We start from the raw sequence: 23,397 nt of genomic DNA, 5'->3' as shown, positions 1-23,397 counted from the left end.
GGATATTTGTTTGGTACCTGCAACCAAACTGCTGCCAGCAGGGAAAAGTACTGTCCCGCTGTAGTTTTGGGAGTAGTTGCAATGGAGAGAAAGTGAGTTCCCAAAACTGGCTGTGTTATATAGGACCGACCACCTCACCTGACCTCCCCTCCTCCTCCCCCTCCCTCTCCTCCGCCTGCTCTCCTCCTCCCTTTCCTCCCCTTCTCTCTCCCCCTCTCTCTCCCCCTCACCTTCCCTTTCCACCCTCCTCTCTCCCTTCTCCTCCCCTCCCCTCTCTCTCTTCTCCTCTCCCTCCCTTCCTCTCTTCCCCTCCTCCTCCCTCTCTTGCCCTCCTCCTCCCATCCCCCCTCCCTCCATCCCCCCTCCTCCTCCCTCTTCCCCTCCCATCCCCTCTCTCCCCCTCTCCTCCCATTCACCCCTCCTCCCCCCCTCCTCCCATTCCCCCCTCCTCCCCCCCTCCTCCCATTCCCCCCTCCCCCCCTCCTCCCATTCCCCCCTCCCCCCATTCCCCCCTCCCTCCCTCCTCCCCTCCCTCCCTCCCATTCCCCCCTCCCCTCCCTCCCTCCCATTCCCCCCTCCCCTCCTCCCATTCCCCCCTCCCCTCCTCCCATTCCCCCCTCCCCTCCTCCCCTCCCTCCCTTCTCCTCCCCTCCCTCTCTTCCCCTCCTCCTCCCTCTCTTCCCCTCCTCCTCCCTCTCTTCCCCTCCTCCTCCCTCTCTTCCCCTCCTCCTCCTCCCATCCTCCATCCCCCCTCTTCCCCTCCTCCTCCCCTCCCATCCCCTCTCTTCCCTCCCATCCCCTCTCTCCCCCTCTCCTCTTCCCTCCCATTCCCCCCTCTTCTCCCTCTCTCCTCCTCCCTCTCCCTCCCTCTTCCCCCTCTCTCCTCCCTCTCCCTCTTCCCATCCTATCCTCTCCCTCCACAGTCACTGGGGACTTTGCACTGAGCGCAAGCACCATTTGAGCGCATGCGCAGTCTCCACCCCACGCAGCGAACGTCCTGCGTCACCGGAATCTATCACGTGACCGCCCTGGCTGGAAGGCCCGGAACCCAAACAGCAGCGCAGTTCACTGGGAGCAGAGGCCGGAGCTTCGCTATCGCTCCGGGCGTCGGCAAGGATGGATATCGCCCACTTGAAGAGGCCTAGCTTGGTGCTAACTAATGTGGCGGAGGTGGTGGAGCGAATCCTGACCTTCCTGCCGACCAAATCGCTGCACAGAAGCGCCAGGTAATCCCAGCCACTGGGCCCCACCCCCCGGCAACCAATCCCCCCCCCTCTCCACCTGGCAACCAATCCCCCCCCCCCTCTCCACCTGGCAACCAATTCCTCCCCCCCCCTCCTCCTGGCAACCAATTCCTCCCCCCCCCCTCTCCTCCTGGCAACCAATTCCTCCCCCCCCCCTCTCCTCCTGGCAATCAATTCCTCCCCCCCCCTCTCCTCCTGGCAATCAATTCCTCCCCCCCCCCCTCTCCTCCTGGCAATCAATTCCTCCCCCCCCCCCCCTCTCCTCCTGGCAACCAATTCCTCCCCCCCCCCCCTCTCCTCCTGGCAACCAATTCCTCCCCCCCCCCCCCTCTCCTCCTGGCAACCAATTCCTCCCCCCCCCCCCCTCTCCTCCTGGCAACCAATTCCTCCCCCCCCCCTCTCCTCCTGGCAACCAATTCCTCCCCCCCCCCTCTCCTCCTGGCAACCAATCTCCCCACCCCACCAATCTCCCCCCCCCCCCCCCCCGGCCCACCAATCCACCCCCCCCGGCCCACCAATCTCCCCACCCCCTCCCCGGCCCACCAATCTCCCCACCCCCTCCCCGGCCCACCAATCTCCCCACCCCCTCCCCGGCCCACCAATCTCCCCACCCCCTCCCCGGCCCACCAATCTCCCCACCCCCTCCCCGGCCCACCAATCTCCCCACCCCCTCCCCGGCCCACCAATCTCCCCACCCCCTCCCCGGCCCACCAATCTCCCCACCCCCTCCCCGGCCCACCAATCTCCCCACCCCCTCCCCGGCCCACCAATCTCCCCACCCCCTCCCCGGCCCACCAATCTCCCCACCCCCTCCCCGGCCCACCAATCTCCCCACCCCCTCCCCGGCCCACCAATCTCCCCACCCCCTCCCCGGCCCACCAATCTCCCCACCCCCTCCCCGGCCCACCAATCTCCCCACCCCCTCCCCGGCCCACCAATCTCCCCACCCCCTCCCCGGCCCACCAATCTCCCCACCCCCTCCCCGGCCCACCAATCTCCCCACCCCCTCCCCGGCCCACCAATCTCCCCACCCCCTCCCCGGCCCACCAATCTCCCCACCCCCTCCCCGGCCCACCAATCTCCCCACCCCCTCCCCGGCCCACCAATCTCCCCACCCCCTCCCCGGCCCACCAATCTCCCCACCCCCTCCCCGGCCCACCAATCTCCCCACCCCCTCCCCGGCCCACCAATCTCCCCACCCCCTCCCCGGCCCACCAATCTCCCCACCCCCTCCCCGGCCCACCAATCTCCCCACCCCCTCCCCGGCCCACCAATCTCCCCACCCCCCCGCCTCCTCCTGGCAACCCCTTCTCCTGCGGCAACCAACCCTCTCTCTCTTCCACCCCCACCCCCAGCAATCGACCCTGTACCCAGTGGCAGCCCCAACCCGACCCTTCATCACATCTAATTCGGCCTGTGGTTCTCGGCCTTCCTCGATGTCTACTTCCAACGGCCTATGGGATCAGGCCTCAGGGGAAGGATTCAGTTCAGCTGATGGGGCTTGTCGGCTTCCCGACCCCGGGTAGAGAGTCTCCACTCCTTCGGGATGTGGTCAGGGTCCAGGGGGAGGATCAGTGGATTAAACACACAGATCTGTTAATGATGACCAATAAACACATAAATGGAAGTATATAGACAGGCCTTCCATTTATATAGTGCCTTTAACATCTTCCAGTCCTAAAATGCTTCACGACCAACAAACAGTAAATGAGTGAATGACCATTTTTTTGATAATGTTAGTTGAGGATGGACGTTGGCCAGGACACAGGGAGAACTCACCTGCCGTTCAAAGTATTATCTTTTATATCTACCTGAACACACACACCACTGCTCATTTGCCACATAGGACTCATCTCTCACTACCCCCTTATGTGTGTTGTTCTGTTGTTGACCCCACATAGGTCCTCTCTTGATGACCTGGCGTGTTTTCGTCTCTGTCATTGCACCTCTTTTGATAGTGCCTACATGTTGTCCTTCCAGCCATTGTATCTTGCTGCCCCATATCCTCCTGTGTTGCTAAACCCATTGCTCATCTGATGTTGCCCTGTGTCCCTGTTTTGTCATTGCCCCCTGTCTCACTGCCATCATCTAACTCCTTTCTTGCTGCCCCCATGCCCTCCTATGTCATTGGCACTGATATTATCCCATCCCCCTGCCTTAATAGTCTCTGATCTTCTCTGTCTTGTTGCCTCCCTTATGTTCCTCTCTTGATGCCCTCTTAACGCACCTCTGTCTGCCTCATGTCTCTGTCCGCCTTGCAGTCCCCTATTTCACTGCCCACCATTTCCTGTGTCCCCCACCATGTCTCACTGTTCCCGGTCTTGTTTGGGCGACTCTACATTAGACAAACCTCTACCCAGACTATTAACCTGTCTTCTCTCCTTTCAGGTGCTGACAGGTCTTTTGTATATTTCCAGCATTTTCTATTTTTATCCTGTAGTGTAACAATCTGTCATCATTGCACTTGGAGTCACAGTAAGCTTCAGTAGAAGATAGTTTCACAGGGTGTCCCTGATGGTAAAGTGTCATTGCTGGCTAAGGATAGCAATTACCACTGAGGGCACTTTTGCCAACTTAACCTCTGCCCATGTGCTGGTTGACCTCTTGGCTTCTGCCATTGCTGGCCTGGGTATGCTTTTCTGCTGACAAATAGAAAAAAAATTGCTTAAAAATCGCTCGTGCTTTACTAGAACTAGGGGGCATAATCTTGGAATAAGGGGCTGCTCTTTCAAAACTGAGATGAGGAGAAACTTCTTTACTCAGAGGGTAGTAGGTCTGTGGAACTTGCTGCCCCAGGAAGCTGTGGATGCTACATCATTAAATAAATTTAAAACAGAAATAGACAGTTTCCTAGAAGTAAAGGGAATTAGGGGTTACGGGGAGCGGGCAGGAAATTGGACATGAATTTAGATTTGAGGTTAGGATCAGATCAGCCATGATCTTATTGAATGGCGGAGCAGGCTCGAGGGGCCGATTGGCCTACTCCTGCTCCTATTTCTTATGTTCTTATGAATATGACATACATCAGTACAAACTATGGCACTTAAGACCAGTGATCCCTCTGATCAGCAAGCTCGATATTGACACTTGTATGATGGGGAAAGTTGAGGTTACTAATCGCTAGCTCTTGGTAGCTGTTTCCGCCTACCTACAAAAAATATCTTTGTACTTAAATAATTTCTGAGACTCTCCTCCACCCTTCTCTGGTCAAGTGTTGGATGAGAGCAGGGATCATATTTTGGTCCTTCTCTTCATTGCCCACCACCACACAGCGTGCTGTACTAGGCCACTAATCATAAGAAGTAGGAGCAGGAGTAGGCCATACGGCCCCTCGAGCCTGCTCTGCCATTCAATAAGATCATATCTGGTCTTCGACCTCAACTCCACTTTCCCGCCCAATCCCCATATCAAAGGAGTGCAGTTTCCATTTGGGATTGATAACACTGATATTTGTTCAATCTGGTTACAAGTTTTGCTCATTCTACCAGAAACCTGTTATTTGAGGAAACAAAGCTATAAACAGATAGCTGGTTGTAACAATATTTGCTGTAACTTTTTCCATTTTGATCTCTAGGGCAATCTTGATGCACTGTGAAATCTCTACACTTGCTGTTTGTTACGCAGTCTGATATCCATGCACCACTATTTTGGATACAAAAAACTGGAAGCAATGAAAATGCCAATTTCTTTACGATAACAAATCACATGCTGTACTGATCACTAATATTAGTTCCACCTCGTACTGTATTTCAGCTGCTAGTATTTGTGTTTCAGTGTATGCAGGCTGTGGAGAGATTGTGCACGTAGGGTCATGCGGATGCGTCAAAAGTTAACCTGGATCTCTACAAAAGGCTACTGCTACGCAGATGATGATGATGATTATCACTTCCTGGTGAAAAAAATGATTGTTGACTTGGAGGTAAGTGGTGTTCTTTGCTCTTAAGAAAGGATAGAAATGTGAGGAAATTTAGTAAGATGTAAAAATTATGCAAAATGCCAGTTAGCCTTCATCTATTTCATCAGCACCTTTGTCATCAGGCCGACAGTAAAATTCAATTTAAGGAAAAGTGTATTCTACCATTTTTTTCCAGTATTTTCTGTTTTTAGAATAGAATCATGCAGCACAGAAGGAGACTATTTGGCCCATCGTGCCTGTACCAGCTCTCTGAAAGAGCTACCAATTAGTTCCATTCCCCTGCGCTTTCCCCACAGCCCTGAAATCGTTTCCTTTTCAAGTGTATGGTATATTATAGTTAAGATTTGTAGCATTTTTGTCTGATTATGCCTCTATAAATGCCTTAGCATGTTTTTCTACATTAAAATCGTTGTGTCGGAACAGGAGTAGGCAATTCAGCCTATTCCACCATTCAGCGAAGTCATAGCTGATCTGTACATCAACTCCATATCCCTTGACACCCATACCCAACAAATGCGAGTTGTAGCGTTCAGCTTTTGTTTTAACTTTCAGTTATGATTTCTTTGTCGTTCAGCTTACGAGTAAAGCTATCCAATAGGGGCATCCAGACTAACTCAGTCGTAACAGGGGAAGAGGAATATTTATTGTAAATTTTGTAAACTAAAGTATCAGCCCAGATTGTGAGCTGAAGCCCTGGAGTGGGGCGGGGGTTTGAATCCACAACCTTCTGCCTCACAGATGAAAAGGTGACATTAAGGAGGCATTGCTGGATCTGTTTCTGGGGAATGAGGTGGGTCAAGTGGAGCAAATGTCAGTAGGAGAACATTAAGGGAATAGTGATCATAGTATCGCAAGGTTTAGATTAGCTATGGAAAAGGACAAGGAGCAATCTAGAGTAAAAATACATAATTGGAGGAGGGCCAATTTCAGTGGGTTGAGGATGGATCTGGCCTGGGTAAATTGGAATCAAAGTTTGGCAGGCAAAACTGTAATTGAACAATGGGTGGCCTTTAAAGTGGAGATGGTTCGGGTACAGTCTAGGTACATTCCCACGAGGGGGAAAGATAGGGCAACCAAAGCCAGAGCTCCCTGGTTAACAAAAGAGATAGAAATAAAGATGAAGCAGAAAGAGGAGGCATATGACAGATGTCAGGCTGATAATACAAGTGAGAACCAGGCTGAATATGGAAAGCTCAGAGGGGAAGTGAAAAAGGAAATAAGAGGGGCAAAGAGAGAGTATGAGAATAGACTGGCAACTAACATAAAAGGGACTCCAAAAGTCTTCTATAGACATACAAAATAGTAAAGGGGTAGTAAGAAGAGGAGTGGGCCGATTAGGGACCAAAATGGAGACCTACTCATTGGAGGCAGAGGGCATGACTGAGGTACTAAATGAGTACTTTGCAACTGTTTTTACCAAGGAAGGTAAAAACAGATGCTGCCAAAGTCAGAGTAAAAGAGGAGGTAGCTGAGATACTGGATGGGCTAAAAATTGATAGAGGAGGTACTAGAAAGACTGGCTGTACTTAAAGTAGGTAAGTCACCTGGTCCGGATGGGATGCATTCTAGGTTGCTGAGAGAAGTAAGGGTGGAAATTGCGGAGGTACTGGCCATAATCTTCCAATTGTCCTTGGATACGGGGGTGGTGCCAGAGGACTGGAGAATTGCAAATGTTAAACCCTGGTTTTAAAAAAAAGTGTAAGGATAAACCCAGCAACTACAGGCCAGGCAGTTTAACCTCGGTGGTGGGGAAACTTTTAGAAATGATAATCCGGGACAAAATTAACAGTCACTTGGACAAGTATGGATTAATTAAGGAAAGCCAGCTCGGATTTGTTAAAGGCAAATTGTATTTAACTAACTTGATTGAGTTTTTTGAAGACGTAACAGAGAAGGCTGATGTGGGCAATGCAGTTGATGTGTATTTGGTCTTCCAAAAGGCGATTGATAAAGTGCCGCATAATAGGCTTGTCATCAAAGTTGAAGCCCATGGAATAAAAGGGGCAGTGACAGCATGGATACGAAATTGGCTAAGTGACAGGAAACAGAGTAGTGGTGAACGGTTGTTTCTCGGACTGGAGGAAGGTACACAGTGGTGTTCCCCAGGGGTCCATACTAGGACCGCTGCTTTTCTTGATATATGTTAATGACTTGGATTTGGGTGTACAGGGCGCAATTTCAAAATTTGCAGATGAGACAAAACTTGGAATTGTAATGAACAGTGAGGAGGATAGTTATAGGCTTCAAGAGGATTCTATCAGACAGGCTGGTGGAATGGGCAGTCATGCGGCAAATGAAATTTAATGCAGAGAAGTGCAAAGTGATACATTTTGGTAGGAAGAACGAGGCGAGGCAATATAAACTAAAGGGTACAATTCTAAAGGGGGTGCAGGAACAGAGAGATCTGGGGGTATATGTGCACAAATCGTTGAAGGTGGCAGGGCAGGTTGAGAAAGCGGTTAAAAAAGCATACGGGATCCTGGGTTTTATAAATAGAGGCATAGAGTACAAAAGCAAGGAAGTTATTTTGAACCTTTTATAAAACACTGGTTTGGCCACAACTGGAGTATTGTGTCCAGTTCTGGGCACCGCACTTTCAGAAGGACGTGAAGGCCATAGAGAGGGTGCAGAAGAGATTTACTAGAATGATTCCAGGGATGAAGGACTTCAGTTATGTGGATAGACTGGAGAAGTTAGGGTTGTTCTCCTTAGAGCAGAGAAAGTTGAGAGGAGATTTGATAGAGGTATTCAAAATCATGAAGGGTCTAGACAGAGTAGATAGAGAAACTGTTCCCATTGGCTGAAGGGTCATGAGCCAGAGATCATAGATTTAAGGTGATTGACAAAAGAACCAAAGGCGACATGAGGGAAAACTATTTTACACAGCGAGAGGTTATGATCTGGAATGTACTGCCTGAGGGGGTGGTGGAGGCAGATTCAATCGTGGCTTTCAAAAGGGAATTGGATAAGTACTTGAAGGGAAAAAATTTGCAGGGCTTTGGGGATAGGGCGGGGGAGCGGGACTAGCTGGATTGCTCTAGCAGAGAGCTGACACAGGCTCGACGGGTTGAATGGCCGCCTTCTGTGCTGTAACCTTTCGATGATTTGATTATTCTAAGTGATGATCTTAATGGTGATTAATACCGATGAATCAGAATGCAGTCTTTGTCCTATCCCACACCAAGCCCTGTTCGCCCATCACCCCTGCCCTTAGTGAGTTACATTGGCTGCCAGTTCCCCAACACCTCAAAAGAAAATCCTTATCCTTGATTTTACATCCCTCCATGGCCTCAATCCTCCCTATCACACGATTGAATCTGCCTCCACCACCCCCTCTGGCAGTACATTCCAGATCATAACCACTCGCTGTGTAAAATAGTTTTTCCTCATGTCGCCTTTGGTTCTTTTGTCAATCACCTTAAATCTGTGACCTCTGGTTCTTGACCCTTCCGCCAATGGGAACAGTTTCTCTCTATCTACTCTGTCTAGACCCCTCATGATTTTAATACCTCGATCAAATCTCCTCTCAACATTCTCCAGCCCTACAATGTTCCTGAACCCAAACTCTTCAAGCCTGTTATGAATTCCCCTCTCCCTTTGCCCTGCCCATGGCAGCCGTTCCTTCAGCTTCCACGTTCTGGAATTCCCTCTTTTAAACCCCCCTGCTCTCCTCCTTAAAACCTAACTGAACAAGCATTTGGTCACCCCCCCCCCCCCCCCCCCTCTTTGACTTGATGTCCATTTTGTTTTCCCTTATGCCTCTGTGAAGCACCTTGAGATGTTTTTCTATGTAGAAGGTGTTATATAAATGCAAATGTTTGCTGAGATTTTCATTTTTTGCTGCAGACAGTTCGAAATCAAGGGAAGAACTAAGTTGCTGGGGCAGCAATGTCCTAAGTGAACCAGTTGGGTTTTTACAACAATCCGGAAGCTGTCAAGGTGTTTTTTTCCCGTTTTCTGCTGCCAGCCCACACATTACCAAATTTAATAAATTCAGTTTCACAATTTAGCAAGATGGGATTTGAACTCGTGACATCTGGGTTGCCAGGTCTAGCACCATAACCACTACATTACCAAACTTTTCTCTGTCACATTTTATTTGCTGTTCCAAATGGGTGCCATCCTCAGCACATACTGATGTGTGCTGCATTTGGATCCCAGAGATCAAAGCCAGCAGGTGTTTGTTTAAATTTATACTATTTTAAATTACCAGTAGCTCTCTTAGGCTTGGATAAGTGCAATGACGCGTGTTACATGGTATAGAATTCCTGTTGTTATAAAACACAATATATCATTTTGCGGCTAAGATGGAGATGAGTTTAAAGCAGTATGCCCCTTTAAGGCCACAAAATCAGTCGGAGGTCAGTCAGAGCGTCATTGCTGTTTAGTGAGTGGGGTTCGCAGATTGCAAGGAGCTTGTAATTTTTGTCTCCATGCCAGAATAAAAACAGCATAAGTACTTGTGACTTTTTCTGTATAATTTTGACACTTTGAAATGTGCTGGGCACTCTCACCGATAAGATTGGTGAACTCAGCATAGTCTAAAGATGAAATTTGGGACCTTCTGTATCTCCGTTCCGGCTCACTTCCATGCTACTCTGTGTACAACTGAGCTGTCAAAGAGCTATCAGTAATACTATCTTAAGTACAAAGCTTTTTTGAAAAATAGCCCTTTGCATTGCTGTTTTGACTTCCTGTTGTGATCATAGACTGGTTCTCAGCATGTTCCTGTTCTGTAGCTTGGACAGTATGTTCTATTGATATTACTATGACTCTATTTCTTTTTAACAGGAGGTTTATGTACTGCCAGAGACAGTACTTTACATGGCTGGCACTGATACCTTCTGTGCACAGACTTCTAACAGACGGAAAAAAGGTGAAATACTTTTTGGATATAAACAAAATGGTAGTTTAATATTTGTTCAGTGCTTTTTTGCACAAAAAAAGATTTATTATTTCATTTAAGCAGTGCAAATAAAACAACTATTTATTTCAAATTATCAGATAATTTGAATTAAACAACTTTGAATTGAGGAATCACGATTTTAATATAAATTGCTTATAGTTTTTTTTTAGCAACATTCATTTAGGCATCCAGTCTACAAATTGAATATATATCTATTTTTAATATATGAAAAATCTTTTGTCCATGTGCACTTTCTGTTAACTATTCATCATAAATCCTGTGTCCACAATTATGATGGAAACTGCCTCTGTAAAACTTGTCAGGCTGTAATTATACCCCCTCCCCCAGTGATGGCACTGCAACGCCACCACTGACAGCAGCATGTAATTACAGCAAGTTTATACAGGCAGTTTCCATTATAAATGTGGACATAGGAATTTATAATGGAAATGTAAAACTAAGGACAGAGTGTATGACTTTAAAATGGGGACTGAATTACATGTGCGTGCCTTGGTCCAATCGTCCCACACCTCTAGCCCTGCTTCACTTGGCCTTGACTGTGTGGAGATTGACTAGTGTATACACACATCTTTTTCGCACCACTTGTTGAGCATTTGCCCCGTTAAAGTTGAGCCATGATTTTTCTACTCTACAGTGCAGTGTCGTGTGGTAACATCTTTACCCAAGGAGTGGTAAGAATGTGGAACTCGCTACCACACGGAGTGGTTGAGGCGAATAGCAAAGATGCATTTAAGAGGAAGCTCGCTAAGGACATGAGGGAGAAAGGAATAGAAGGGTGTGGTGATAGGGTTAGATGAAGAGGGGTGGGAAGAGGCTCGTGTGGAGCATAAGTGTCGGCATAGACCAGTTGGGCCGAATGGCCTGTTTCTGTGCAGTAGACTCTATGTAACTGTGTAATGCTGACACTTGTATTCCAGTTGCCCTTTTGAAAGGGAAGCTGGCGGTATACCAACCACTACGGGTGGATATTTGTTTTCATTTTTGTTGGTCGATGGTTCTAACTTGTATATTAGTCTTAGCCCTTCACCTTGGTTTCTTAACCAAAGACCAACTGAATATTACATATAACTTAAAAATAATGGGATTAAAATTCCTCTTTTAATGAAAAACCAGACATTGCATGTGCTATTCTAGTTAATGCCCATTAACTAAATCCCATCTTTCAAGGCTGTGCTTTCCCACAATTTCATTAGCCCTGAATAAAAATGAGCACTCCTGTTAAGAGAAATTTCAGGCCAAATGATGTGTTTTCTAAATTTAACCCTTTTAATAATAGCTGGAAAATATTCTGTTCTAGATGTTGTATTTTGGAAATAGTTGCTTAAAAAAATCTTTTTCCACCAAAACAAATGTGTGTGTTTGAGATTTCAGACAGTTTCATGCTATCAGATTTTATTATTCTGAAATTGTACACTGCTACTTTAAGACAGCAACAGATTGAAATCGTGCTGTGTAGTATTATTAACTGCCATGTTCGTATGGAAATCTTCGGTCTGCTATTTTAATGAAGGTAGTAACTCATTTTAAAGGTTAATCTTTCAACTAAAGTAACGGGCTGAGGAATTTCATATAAATATATCAATGCATTCTTTACCAATATCGCACAAATTTCTAACTGTTCAGACAGAGCTGATTTTTTTTCTAATGTTGGCCAGCCTCAGTTTTGAGACTGGGAGAATTATTAGTTTTATTGCTTCTCTGTTTTCCTCCATACTAAATTTAACCAAATTGGTTCAGGTTAAAAACCTTTTTATGGCCTTGGATCCTTTTTATTGTTCGTTTGTTAAATGTGATCGTTTACATTCAGCATAATATAAAATAGCTCAGTTGTCATTTGATGTTTTACTGTTGTGTAATGCTGTCTCTTTTCATATGCTGTACTTACATGGCTGTATATATTAGGTCATAGCTGGTAATTTTCTTTTCTTAATTTTAATATTACAGAGAGGAGAGATGGGCAGCCAATAAAAAAGAAGGACGCAGAAGTGGCAGCAGAATTGGAGAATTTACTACCTTTGGAGTGCAAAATAGTGGGGGTCAGTTGCCCTGGAATTGTCTGTAAGTGGCATTTCTTGGGAGTTACTTGTGTGCTGCCGTTTGTGGGATTGAACTGTGAGGTGAACTGGAACAAAACATTAAAGAGATTAGTGTTAAAATACTTATTATTCTAACAAGATTCCACCTCTTATTTTCTCCTCCCTCAAAGGCTTATGCTGAGATGTAGTTCCACAGGTTGCTCTTTGTAACTTCACCTACATGTCCATTTTTTAATGTGTGTCAGACCATTCAGCTGTGGGAGGCATTGCATCTGAGCCTAATCCTGTCTTTGACCAATATACGCAAGCATGCTTTCCAGCAGGAGTCCCTAATTTGCCTTTAGGAGTGGGATCCCTGGCTGATTTTTTTTTCCCCAACTGGGAGGTGCTGAGGTCACTCTTAGCATTGCTATCATCTTCCTGGCTGAAATTTGCTAATTCAGCATAAAGCTTTGATGAACTGTCTACTTAACAACTTTATACACTTCAGTTGGAAACAATCATGCATATTTTTATTAAGTGCCCATTATTTTGTTTCATAAACTGTGATGAAGTTTTACGATCTGCATTAAAATCCCTTGTACTCCCTCGGAGTTTTGAAGATCTTGAGCATTTACGACATACTTATTTGCCAACAAGTCTTGGACCTGTAACTATACAGTACATAAAATGGAGGACTTGTTGAGTGAGTAAGAAAAAGCTTGAAGAATTGTTGCATGATTTGAATGCTCCTACAGGCAATACTTCCAGCTTTGCATTCTCATACAAGATGTAAATTACCCAATACACATCTTAAGGAATGAAACAGTTTCAGTAAATTGCTTTTTCATGATCGTAAGGTGCTGTCCTAGCTCTGATGCTTTACAGAGGGTCTGTGCAATTCGAATGGCAAGATGGATCTATGTTTTTGGATAGCTGGTTAGCTGGCAAGGGCGCAAGCATGTAATTTTGTAACCCGTTTCCCTGACGCTTTGTTTGTGGTCTGTGGGAGTAAGGGGTCAAATTCAGTTGTGCTGCCAATTCTTTCATTGAGTACAGTTTCCCCAAAGGATAAGTGATAAAACAGCCCTTGGCTAACAAACTACTTTTGGAATTTTTCTTTAACTAGATTTCAACATGTTAATTTCTCTAAATAGGCAGGAGACACAAAAGTGTTCACTAGTTTTAGAGGCGAGCCCTACCTTGCATTTATTTTCTGCTGTTAAATTTTACAGTTTAAATTGCACACCTATATGTATGTTATGAACAACCTGTCAAGCTACTGCATTAAACTGCTGACAGTTATGAAAAGGATTTGTTATTAATAAAAGTGCGCAGGTAATTGTAAACATTTTATTAACTTCCAGACAAGTGAAGGCATTTTGTGGAATTTGAGGTATTTTAGCAAATGGATTGTACCTATAATGTTTGTGAGAACTTTATACTTTGATGCATTAAAGTTCAGTAATAATATCTTACTACTAGTAAATTGTCCGTTGTGTGGCCCATGCTCAGTTGATTGAGTGTTTTCTATATACAAAGTTAGTAACAGAGACTTCAAAAATCCATTGCACAGAACCATCTACTGGCCAGAGCCTGCATGCTACATCATTGCAGCCTATGTTTACATACAGGATTTCCATTCTAAATGTTTACATAGGCAGTTTCAATATTAAACATTGACATAAAAGCATGACCAAAAGTTGATTTAAAAAAAAATTATTTAAATCAAATAGTTTTTCGTGACTTCAAACCTATTGCCCAGTTGTGAGAGTTAATTTGTTTTTCAGACACTCCTATGGGATGTGGCGCACAGCGACCTCTAGAGATAGAAGATGGAATTGCAGGATTCGCCCTACTCCTGCCCAAAATTGACGGGGTGACTGTCAAGTTCTTCCACTTGTCAAACAAAGATTTGAACAACAAAGTATTTGATGAAGAAAAACTCCAAGAGGCAGGCAAGTTTTCTTTCCCCCTCCCACCCCACCCGATTGATTGATTTTGATTGTTTTAAAAATGCCACCTAATCTTCTGCGGTGTTGCTTATCGGTAGTCTCGGCTGTAGAGCACAGTCGTGATGTTTTTACTGCTGACCTGGCCTCTGCCTTTAAGGGCATTATTCAGGTACTTCCTGAGGGGAGTGGTCAATCCTAGGCTCAATTACTGTTGCAGTTGCAAGTTTCCTCAGACTGGCAGTTGCTTGGCTCCTCTCATTGGGGATGAGGCCAGGCTATCTCAAAGTAAGGAAAACCACTAGGAAATGGCTGGGTTTCTTATTCTTTTTGTATATCTTATAAGAATATTCAGTTGTGATTTTTTTTGTGTGTTATACAAAGCTTCTCACTTGAAGTGAGACAGACTCACCTCAAAGCTTATAAACATTGGTGGATCTCCCGTGGCGTTGTTCACAGTAAGTCAGCGAACACGTTGTTTCATAAGGAAAAGAGAGTTATCCCATATAATATAATGTGTCCCAGCAGGAATCTCTGCTTTCTGGAAGGGAGAGGAGGATAGGATGATACAAATGAAGATTAGGGTAGTACTTCTTTACCCAGAGAGTGGTTAGAAATTGGAATTCGCTACCACATGGAGTAGTAGAGGCGAATAGCAAAGATGCATTTCAGGGAAAGCTAGATAAGTACACAAGGGAGAAAGGAATAGAAGGATATGTTGATAGGGTGAGATGATAGGGAGGAGCCTCATGTGGAGCATAAACACTGGCATAGACCAGTTGGGCCGAATGGCCTGTTTCTGTGCTGTAAATTCAATGTAATTTGATATGTACTGTTCTGCTAAGGTGGATCTGTGTTCTTAAAGGCCACAAAGTCTAAATGTTAAATAATATAGGAAGAATTAGGAATGAAATTCATAGGATAAAATAGGGCTAAAACATTTTTTATACTCCAATTTGATAAACAGAAGACTGTATGTTTAAGGTGCTGATAATGAAAATCAAGTTTGGTTAGGGTCAATAAATGAACAATTGACAGAGGAAATAAAATTTTTAAACAGTACTTGACCATTTCATTTTGGAAGCCCTTCCCAATTGGTAAACATCTATTGGTATGCACCTAATTTGACAATAATTGTATGTCCTGATAAGGAGCCATTTGCTGTAAAATTACTTTCTGGATGACTGCTGATCCATTCAGCAATGAGAGGCTTTAACTGTTTTTTGTTGCGGGAAGATTGCCGGCTGGAAGTTGGCTTCAGGTCGTAGGTCATTTGCATCCAGCTTCACTGATTGACTTTTTATGTTTTGCATCATTGTTGTTAACTAAACAGAGGGCGAGCTCACTGTTTGGTCAGGGAACTTACAGATTGGAATGTGCTTGTAAGTTTCTGGCTGCAACTCAGAAGGGCACAGCACTTTTAAGATTGTTTTCACCTGTAGCAAAGCAATGTCTGCCCACTGACATACCATTTTTAATATTTAATAAAGATATATGTACAGTTTTTCAAAAGTGCACGTCAATACAAAAATATAACAATTTTTCTTTGCAGTTTAGAAAGTGTATTGCATCTCAAAGCAGTACAGATATGTTGCCACAAGCGTATAAAATTATCGTAATTAAACTTTGCAGTTTGATATTTGTACTGTTATCACATTTTACTTACTGTATACTTGGGCTTTGTGTGCTAGCTTTACTTCCACGGTGGGTGGTTGGAAGGGAAAGAGACTAATATTGGAATATTAGGCTGTTTTGAATCCAGTGTGACTGCTGAAAGTCATCCATCATTGAAATGAGGCTTCCATTTCCTGCCAACATGGCCTGTAAAGCTCTCCACAAGGAACTTGCACAGCAAGGGTATTTCCAAATAAAGATGTTACAGTTTAAACACAGAAGGCATGTTATTGCTAAAAGCAACAAACCTGGGAATGGAGGTTGGCTTTAGTAATGGATATAAAGACTTAAAGTCTTGTTGACTGTACATCTGTACTGTAGGGCAGCTAACAGGTGAATATAAATTTCGAGTGCAATAAACGACTCTAATTGCACATGGATTGATTGCAATCCATTTGCCGCAATAAAATTGAGGTGAAGAAAGCAAATGAATGTAGAATTGTTAAATATGATTTAGTTACCTTTTATTAAAAAGGAGCCAGTATTGGCCTTTGTGCAGTTTGTTGCTGTACTAACCCCGAGTGTTCCGTATTTCATTTTGGACAAAGGAGCTAAGTGTTTTTGTTAGGTAAGGGTATCTGGGGATATGGATCAATGGCAGGTAAGTGAAGTTGAGTTACAAATCAGCCATGATCGGATTGAAGGGGAACAGGCTCAAGGAGATGAATGGCCTCCTCCTGTTCCTGTGTTCCTAAGCAGCGACAAGGGACTTCCTTGTGAGAGGAGACACTGGCTGCTACTGATGTGCCGTCCAACGGCGGAGGCTGATCCTGCCCTCACCTGACCTCCACAGATGCAGATTTTCCAGTAATGGTCACAGTTAAGAGCGGAGTTCCTTGCTAACTTTCTGACTGACTGACTGACTCAGGGGTGTTGGAGCTAATTGTATCCTGTTTGTTGCCACTCCAGCTGAGCTCAGTTAACTCGGCACAGATCACGAATGAACTTGTGACTATCTTGGTCTACATCGGGAGAGCTGAAATTATAGTTTTTTTTTAACAGTGCAGATTCTTTTATAAAATTAAAGGGTGCACTTACTAATTTTATACCAAGTGTGTTTAATAACCAATCCTCCTTCCCATCCATTTACAAAACTGTAGCTACTTATAACCCTGAAGCGCTAATTACAACAAATCAACCATGATATCCCTGTTGCGAAAATTGTTCCTGTATCTGATTTCCATTCATAATACATTTAAATGGCTCTAATTACATTTGTGTCTCCAAGAATGATAGCCAGTAGTATGCAAACGCAGAACAAAATTTCATAAAGACTCTGTATAATAAGTACTGGTGATTGAGCATCTTGCTCGTTTACTGGATTTTGTCAGACTTAATATGGAAAACTCCAATTTATTAGCGAGCCTTTTTGCCTTGCCTTCTAGACGTTGCATAGACTAGGTCATGACCTTTTGGGGGTCTGCATTTCTAATTCCAGCCTAGATGGACAGGTTGAAAGCGTCTTGCTTTTGCTTTCTTCGTGGCTGTTAAATGTATTAAGTGAAATATTTGGACAGTTTTAAATTAATCCCCTGGGTCCGCTGTCTCCAACTACCATCTGATCTGGCAGTCATGCTTTGTAATGCCATGACAGTAAGTATATTGACAAGTAAAGTTGGAGTGCTTTTCTGAACTTTGTGGGTTGTTGATCAGAAGCCAATGTCCCACTGAAGGCTACTGGCTTCTACACACACACATTGCTGACTTTTTTGCTCTCCTCTCTTTTTGGGAGGCGGGGGTGGGGGGGGGGGGGGGGGGGAGAAGAAGAGAAAGCAAAACTTGTATTTATATGGCATCTTTATTTGGTCTTTTGTAAACAACTAAAGGTGATTCGCATACAACAAATCACTTTTTATTTGTTCTTGGGACGTGGGTGATGTCGGGAAGGCTGCAGTTATTGTCCATCCTTCAATACTTTGAAGAGGTTTGTGGGTCTTCTCCTTGAAGCATTGCAGTCCTAATGGTGATGGTGCTCCTATGATGGTATTAGGTAGGAAGTTCCAGGATCTTGACCCAACGATGAAGGACTGGCCACGTATGTCCAAGTTAGGATGGTGTGTGACAAGAAGGTGATGGTATTCCCATGATATTGCGGCTCTTATCCTTCAAGATCTTAGATTGAAGGGCTAGGAAATGCTGTGCTTTAAAGTGCAGTGATTGTTTTTTTGTAGCAAACACAGGAGCCATTTGGAATTCCCAATTGGACAGCTTTTTGATGTTTTCTGGTTTTCTTCTCAATAAAAAAAAATCCTGTTACTTTGTTTACAGGGAAAACTGTTCAATATCTGATCTATTACCACTGGATGGTGCTGCAGTAAAGCTCTGCATTACAATGTGTTGTACTGTTCTAGGCATAAACGGAGAATTATGTTGCATAGGCTTTGTAGTGAAACTATGACCAGAAATAGGTGCAGTAACATTAGAACTTATTTCAGTGTAGAAGTTTTTAACAGTGCTGCCCGCTGGCAGAGTTCAGGTACCGCAACAAATTACATTGCTCTGTGGTGGATTTTGGGCCTTCTGGTTGCGGCAAATTTGGGTCAATTCTATCCGTAGGAAAACTGCTGAAAGCGTTTCTTGCTCTCTTCTCTTTGTAGGAGGGGAAAAAAGAAATGCATTTGTATAGCACCTTATAATGTGTCTCTCACATCTCAAAGTCCTTCACAAACAATGAATTGCTTTGAAGTATAGTCCATGTTATGTAGGCAAACACAGCAGCTATTTGGAATTCTACTTGGAATTTTATTCATAAAGCATAAGAAAACTGTGTCACTATTGCTGTTTCTAGTGGGAACTGAATGAAAGAGGAAAGGTACAATTATACATAACCTTGAACTGCATGAATATGGGCCAAAAGTAGCGTTTTTATGATTGATGCAAAAAGTGAGTTCCCTGTTGGTAAGCATTCCAGGTCTTTTTCTGCTGCTTGGTGTTCCTGTGGCTAAACTCCCCAAATCCAGAGTACATTGAGAAATTGTCCGCACAGCTTTATGGTTCATTTTTCCTCTCTTAGGCCTTCAGGATAATCCTGACCTGCGTGCAGTCCTCCTGTTTGGATACAACACGTTTAAACCTGCAGCAGCTGACTTCATTCAACAACTCACCAGGTCATTCAATGTGAAGAACACTGTTGTAGCTGGGGGCCACATTGACAGAGTGTTTTCACCCAGTTCTGAAAGGTAGGTTCAATGTTGACTGTAGCCACAGAACTGAGCTGTTAGCTGTTTTTCTACCTCGTCAACACTGGGAAGAAAATGCTTCTTTACTTTCTTCATGCAATTACTTCATTCTACGGCTACAAATGATTCAACTGTCCACCAAGACTCTCCGCAGTATAATTAAGCTCAATTCCACCACATTGCCATGTAACTGCATGCTTCCAGAATGCAGTAAAACCTTGCAAATCAGCTCCCCCAAAGGCCCAGAGGTAAATGCACCACTTGATGTATAAGTGAGCCCTACAGACCAGGAGAGCATCAGATCTGATCCCCGATCTGTGCTGAGCTAGTTGATCTGGGATGGGGGGGGGGGTCGGGGGGTGGTGAGGAAGTGTTGCTCATTGGCCTCCGTATCACTGAACCAGAGAGAGGTAATATCATTGAGGATTCCTGCTCCATTTAGATTACTGTTGTTGGAAGTGCACTTGTGTGGAGGTTGGGTGAGGGCAGTTTAGCAGAAGAATAAATTAAAGTTCTTCACATCTGTGATAAATGGATTACTTTGTTTTTTTTTTTAAAAAACTGAGTGGTGTGACTATTCTGTGAGGAGTGCAGATTAAGAATTTCCTTAAAGTATTGCATAGGTAACACAGTTGAATTAATCTTTGAAGATGTCTTGGCTGTAGACACGTGGTGGATAGTCCATCTTCCCCATCCAGGTCCCAAGTGCTTTGATGAATGAGTTACACCCTTGATAATCTTCTGAAAATATACAGTTAGAGATGGGCTAACACGTAGGTCCCAAATGTATTGAAAGAATGTATATTTGTAATGCGTTTTATCACATTGTCAAAACATCACAAAGCGTTTCGCACAATTGTTTGGAGTGCAGTGACTGTTGCAAATGCGGCAGCCATTCCTCACCAGCCACATCCCACTATGGGGAATGGCCAGTGAATCTGTTTCCTGATGCTGTTGTGTTGTGGGATGAATGTTAGCCAGGACGCTGGGAGAACTCCTTTGACTAGTGATATTGAATCCTTAGCGTTCACCTGAACAGACAGACAGGACCCCTGTTTAGCGTCACATCCAAAGATCGATGTGGCCAAACTGCTGGCATTGTCCCTGGTATTTCCCCAAGCTCAGTGGAAAATGTTCCGTGTGTATGCATAAACAGGCCTTGAATATAGGTGTAGCAGAGAGTTTGATAGTGCAATGATTGCTTTGGCACAGTTAATGAACGTTGAATTTAAGTGGTTTTTGGATATTTACATGACTGATCTTCCTTGCCAGCCAGGATCAGTGTACGTACTTCCTGTGTTCTCTCTTGATAAAAGTGATAATAGGCACATCTGCTCACCACGGAAAGTGTTGCCATTAAAAAGGCTTCATTATGTTTTGACTTGCATAAAGAAGGAGGAAAGACCTAATAGGTTTCCTTTCAGTACAAAGTGCTTCCCCTCCCCATCTTTATCATTTCAAAAGATATGTTTCTCATTTCATGTGGGAAGCGGCATCATCATTTTTAATATCAATTGCCAGTTAGTCAGAGCATAAAAATGAGTCAGAGCACCCAGCACCATATGGGCTGGGAGCTTCCAGTTAATGAAACAAGGTGTAGGATGCAGTACAAGGCAGCAGTTGGAGAAATGAAGGCATGAAGAGGGACATTCTTGGAGGTGAAATGTCTGTTTCAACAATAAGTAGCAGAATGTCTATTTTTCTCTAATTACAAGCCCATCAACAAAGTTGCATCAGAAGTTGCCCATTTCAAAGCCATATACTCTTGTGATTTCGCTCGCAGGTTGTTAATTGTTGGAGAAAAGAGTCATTCTCCTGGTTCATTATTAGATTCTGGCCCACTTGGACTCAGCTTTTATTTTTCCTCCAATTTACAAATTCTACAGAATTAATGCCTAAAAAGAGAAGGAAAGCATTTCATTATAAATGATTATCATCTGTACGTTAGTGACTGATCAAGCAGGTAACTTGAACCGCAGGCGCCTGCCATCTTTTTGTTTTGTGAATTTTATGCTGATTGAGGAGGGATGTTGGTGAAGAGGAATGGGATGTTCAATTTCAGGAAAGCCAGGGTTACCATTAAACACTTTGAAGTTAGGTATGAAGCATTTAGATGTAGAGAGTTCACTCTACTCTCCCCAAACAATGTGCCTCAGCTTCAACCTCAAAAGAGCACCACTTGTTTCACCAGCAGACATTTTCCATTAAGGGTGATTTTGTGTTGTGAACTTAATTCTAGTCACAAATGGATTGAGATTTTCTGAACTCATTTTAAGTTGGAACTTTGCAGCCAGCAGACACAAGAGACTTGCGTCCCCTCAGCCTGGGTTGGATTTTAACCCTAGTCTAATCCACTGCAGTAGCTTCTTTGCACAGTATTTCTTTAGAAATGCCTTTTCCTGCTAGCCTTTTCTTGGAACACAAAGCGAAGTGTGAGCATTTTCTCCTTGTAAAACTGCTGTTCTTCTCCATGCATTAAGGAACGAGCGTTAATTTTATTCTGTTTCTTCAAAAACGCATGCGTTTGGCCCCCTGGAGACAGTCCGACCGAGCTTTCATGATCCGTGTTTTACTTTTATCCCTCCCCCTTTCTAGTGTTGATGTCCGGAACATGTACGGCTTTGTTGGCTTGTCATTGAGTGGAAAATCGATCCAGGCGGCGTCCATTCTCCTGGACGAGGACGTAGAGACGCCCAAAAGCGCAGAAGCGGCGATGCAGCGTCTCAAAGCGGCCAACATTCCCGAGAGCAACACGTTGGGCTTCATGTTTGCCTGCATCGGGCGGGGTCAAAACTACTACTCCAGGAAGGAGAACGTGGAAGCCGATGCCTTCAGGAAACAGTTTCCTGCCGTTCCGTTATTTGGGTTTTTTGGTAACGGAGAAATCGGCTGTGATCGCATCGTGACGGAAAGCTTCTCGCTGAGGGAGTGCTGTAATTCTTCAGATTACGATGAATTACTTCATGGTTATACTACAGTGATGGCACTTATTCACCTGGGGCCAGTTAAATAATAACAAGACCCTTCGTTAGGCTCACCGGGGTATTAACGATTGGGCCGATACCATATTAGGATACGCGCAAGTTGTGGATCAGTCTTCATCTGTTTGAAAATATTTGCACAAAGTGCTGCAAATTGTTTGCACAGAGCAAGAACATTAACAGCGTAGGCCCATAAAATGGTTGAGTTTAGTAATCTGCTCATACAACCCTCTGTTAAAATGTCAAGAGTTTTTAGCTTTTAGGTGCTGTCAATTCAATCGATTCTGTGGATTTTGAGTTTTGATTTTAATTTTTATTACATTTTGAATGTAGAAGTAATCATGGATAAATACCTGGTATTTCTTGTGATTTTTTTTTTAAATTTAAAAAAAATTGTGATCTTGTAATTTAACCCAGAATATTCTGCAGGATTTAAACAGCTGTGATGGTTAACACCTGGAAAGGGCTTCTTGATAATGCTAACTAGGTGCCCTTCACTCCCCCACTATCCCAATAAAATCCTCTGGCTGAGACTCTGTTATTGTCATTAAGGGTTCAGTAAAGAGTAATAGCGGTGAAAGTTTTGTCCTGTGTCCACTTGAATTCTGGAAAACACCCAGCAGTGCAATTACAGATTTAACCCTTTTTTGGGATGTGTCCAGAGAGAGTATTTTGAGCTGTGTGAGAAATACTGATGGTTAGAGCTGTCACTGGTGGTGAAGCAAGCAATTTGAGGTGACAAATTTAAGCAGCATCACACAAAACATATTGGCTCAAGTGTGATTTTTTTTTTTGCCACACATTAAACAAGGCCTGGCAGTGAGGGTGGACTCTGTGGGAAGTGGCAGATTGTGAGCAGGAGGATGGATAACTGCAGCAGAGCCTGTAATGTATAAACAGGCAAGTCGTGTAACCTGAAGTAAATAACCTGGACCAAAGGGATTTATCTATTTTCAACCTTAAGTACCTGATTTTCAATGAAAAGTACAAATATCTGCCAGCCTTACATGTTACGTAGGTGTGTTAGTGCTCGGGTTACTAACCCGCCAGGATTGCCTTGCGGCCCCCAGAAATTGAAAACTCTTTTACGCTGCTGTGAGCAAACCTGGGAGAAAATTCATAGGGACATTTAAAAAAAAAAATTTGTTCTTTTCATTTTCTTTGAACACTTTTGTTTGTTAGTTATAGAAATAGTGGAAATGGGGGATAAAAGAGGCTCTTTGACTATGCAGGGCCGTTGGAGGTGGGAGGTCTTGTGGAAGCCTCCAGGAATACATCCAACCAGAGTTGGCATCCCTGGTTTGTCCTGTCGTTCCTTACAATTGCTGATCTGAGACTGTAGCCCTTGTGTGAGTGGGATGTGGTGCGATGGGATAGCTGCAGCTCTTGGAGCAGGTGTGTCCTGTTTGTTGTTAGATCAGAGATCATTATCTGAATTGGAAACACTTTTGTTACTATAATTAAAATTGCTAATTACACTCATTAACTTTCTTTTTATAATAGAGGAAG

General features: G+C 44.2%; 1 protein-coding gene across 1 annotated transcript; it reads left to right on the top strand.

The window, feature by feature from the left end:
• Window positions 1–1,013: 1,013 nt before the first annotated feature.
• Window positions 1,014–23,370, top strand: fbxo22 (F-box protein 22). Its single transcript, XM_067973529.1, has 7 exons — window positions 1,014–1,226; window positions 5,019–5,163; window positions 9,952–10,036; window positions 12,032–12,145; window positions 13,893–14,060; window positions 18,742–18,907; window positions 21,503–23,370. Exons 1-7 carry the CDS (start codon window positions 1,117–1,119, stop codon window positions 21,918–21,920), a joined length of 1,206 nt encoding a protein of 401 aa, XP_067829630.1. The 5' UTR covers window positions 1,014–1,116; the 3' UTR covers window positions 21,921–23,370.
• Window positions 23,371–23,397: the final 27 nt, after the last annotated feature.

This window comes from Heptranchias perlo, chromosome 38, assembly GCF_035084215.1.
Source record: "Heptranchias perlo isolate sHepPer1 chromosome 38, sHepPer1.hap1, whole genome shotgun sequence".
Classification (NCBI taxonomy): domain Eukaryota; kingdom Metazoa; phylum Chordata; class Chondrichthyes; order Hexanchiformes; family Hexanchidae; genus Heptranchias; species Heptranchias perlo.
This window is presented reverse-complemented; position numbering and strand designations above follow the sequence as displayed.